The 2,500-nt window shown below is 47.7% G+C and overlaps 1 protein-coding gene across 1 annotated transcript in view; it reads left to right on the top strand.

The window, feature by feature from the left end:
- fosl2 (FOS like 2, AP-1 transcription factor subunit) overlaps nucleotides 1–38 on the top strand; it is a gene marked incomplete at its 3' end in the record, with an annotated part of 8,764 nt that extends 8,726 nt beyond the window's left edge. Inside the window, exon 4 of the mRNA XM_084437886.1 lies at nucleotides 1–38. This exon is cut by the window's left edge and continues 541 nt beyond it. Within this exon, the coding sequence (XP_084294012.1) occupies nucleotides 1–38 (38 nt within the window).
- Between the last annotated feature and the right edge of the window lie 2,462 nt (nucleotides 39–2,500).

Raw genomic sequence — 2,500 nt, 5'->3', positions numbered from 1 at the left:
CAGACTCCCTCAACTCCCCCACCCTGCTGGCTCTCTGAGCTCCACCCCCAACTCCCCCACCCTGCTGGCTCTCTGAGCTCCGCCCTCAACTCCCCCACCCTGCTGGCTCTCTGAGCCCCGGCCCAGCGCTGGGGGAGGGGCTGGGGACCGAGGGAGAGCGCTGAGTAGCGCCCCCTGTTGTCCAGGAAGACCCAGAGCATGCTCGCGCCGGACCCAAGTCAAACCACAGCTGTTGTTGTTGCTCCCTCGTTGACGTAAAGGGACTGGTGAGGGCCAGCGTCGCTTGTCTTTTTCGCGTGCGTTTCTTCGTGGTTCTCTCGTTGTATCTCCCCTAAACTGTGCGCCCCTGTGCTGCCCTCCTGCCACCCCTCCTCCACGTCAAGTCTGTTTACCGATAACGGGCTGTCAGAAGAGGACAAACAACTGACTTCCTACTTTCTACAGACTGATCTATTTTCTATCTGAAAGCCATGGGACGATAATTGCACTGTGCAAAGATCAATCAATAAATCACTAAATATTGTTGTTGTTATCAGTCATCGAAGGTCAGAATTTTCCTGACGAACCTTTTTGATGGAGAACTACAAAGACCATGAAAATGAGCAAACTCGTATTTTTATCGTTTACTTTATTCTCCTCATAAGGACTATTTCAGGTGAAAGCAGAGTGCGGACAGCCGATGAAGTCTCACTTTATTTTCATCTCTGAACTGTATTTATTGCCTGTGCTGGTATTTTACAAAATGTCCGACCTCCCTGGCGCTCTGACGTGGTCCCATCCTCACCTGCCTGTTGACCAGCTGACCGGCTCATTGGGTGGGTCGTCCAACCTCAGTGTCTCAAAGGAATCAAGCCAATTCCCACTCAGCTGTCCGCTGGGATCTACACACTGAGGCCATAGCATTGATGGCTGGAGTATTGATGTGCTTCTCTCTGTCACGTACCTGAACTGTATTACATGTTTATTACAAGTTTGTGTGGTTTTTACATGGAGGTCATGGATTTTCTCTCCTGTCCTGTCAGTACCCCCATTTGAATGAGCATTACAGCACAAGCTTCAAAATGGCTTCTAGACTACAGGAGGACTATTTGAAATTGTGTAGTTTACATTTTCACTGCTGAAATGTTGTCTTTTGCCAAGGCAGTCCGGCTCGTAGGGAACAGAACCTGACGGAGTAGGAACAGAACAGGAACAGAACAGGGCCGGACGGAGTAGGGACAGAACAGGAACAGAACAGGAACAGAACAGGGCCGGACCGAGTAGGGACAGAACAGGAACAGAACAGGAACAGAACAGGGCCGGACCGAGTAGGAACAGAACAGGGCCAGAACAGCGCCGGACCGAGTAGGGACAGAACAGGAACAGGGCGCCATTACAGGAAGAGAAGGGGAAACCAGGCGTATTCAAACCTACTGTCCCACAGGGTTCCACGGAATTAAGATGGAAATATGAACACACCTGGAAATACACCAAGCCCCCTCGGCTCGGACCAAGATCGGCCCGAGTCGGAAAACCCGTGCCAGAGGAGGGCGAATGACACTGACTAAAGGTTGAACCAAACACTGAAGATTCAGGAAGTCATTTGACAAATTGATTCATTCATGTGTTCATTCATAAATGTATTATGTTGATCATGTTTATTATTTTTTATGTTTTTGTCCCCTGCAAATTATCCTCATCGGGGTGTGGAACTTAACGCACTGTTTTCCATGTTTCATTTGAAAACAACGCAGTAGGTAGGGAGTTGTCTGGTTCAACTTTTTCAAAGCAACTGTGGTCTGGAAATTAATAATAATGACAATCCTGAATACATATTTTTATGAATCTGTCATCTTTATATCAAACTGATGTTCTTGTGAAAGGCAACCCAACCATGTGGTTAAATATACCAGGTGTAGGAACACACCCCGTCTGAACCTGTTCACTAGCGGGAGCCGATGGACCAAATGCACTTTTCTAATCCTACACGGCAGATTTGTACTGATGATGAGAGGGTGAAGAAGACTGTCTCTACAGCTGGACTGAGACAGAAGAAGGAGACGTCTCAACGAGGACACTTTGAAAGAAACACTTATTCTGTGTAGTTGTGTGTTTAAGAGGCGGGGCTTACGAGGACCGAGCACTGAGACGGATAGAACTGCAATATTTCAGACGTTGTTGTTTACTTCAACATTCCTTATAAAGCGAAGCCGGGCTCAGACCGGGGTCATGACCTTTGCCCCGGGACAGACGATTGGCCGCAAACCCTTTTTGTTGTGCTGGGTGCAGCAAATAGACTTGCAATGCAAACGCTGCTGCTGTTGTTTTCATCGTTGTTGTTTCATCGTTGTTGTTTTCATTGTCTTTTGACTTGTTCTGGAAGGAACATGTCTGTTGATCTGTGGATGATCCTGGGATGATCTATCGCTAGTTACAGTGTCATACTGGCTGCATTTGGGACGCTCCCAGCATGCATTGAGGCAAATAGCAGAAAAGAAAAAAGATACCAAAAAACATTGAT

This window comes from Borostomias antarcticus (assembly GCF_949987555.1).
Source record: "Borostomias antarcticus genome assembly, chromosome: 5".
NCBI lineage: Eukaryota > Metazoa > Chordata > Actinopteri > Stomiiformes > Stomiidae > Borostomias > Borostomias antarcticus.
Note: the sequence above shows the minus strand (reverse complement) of the source record. Positions and strands in the feature narration are given on the sequence as shown.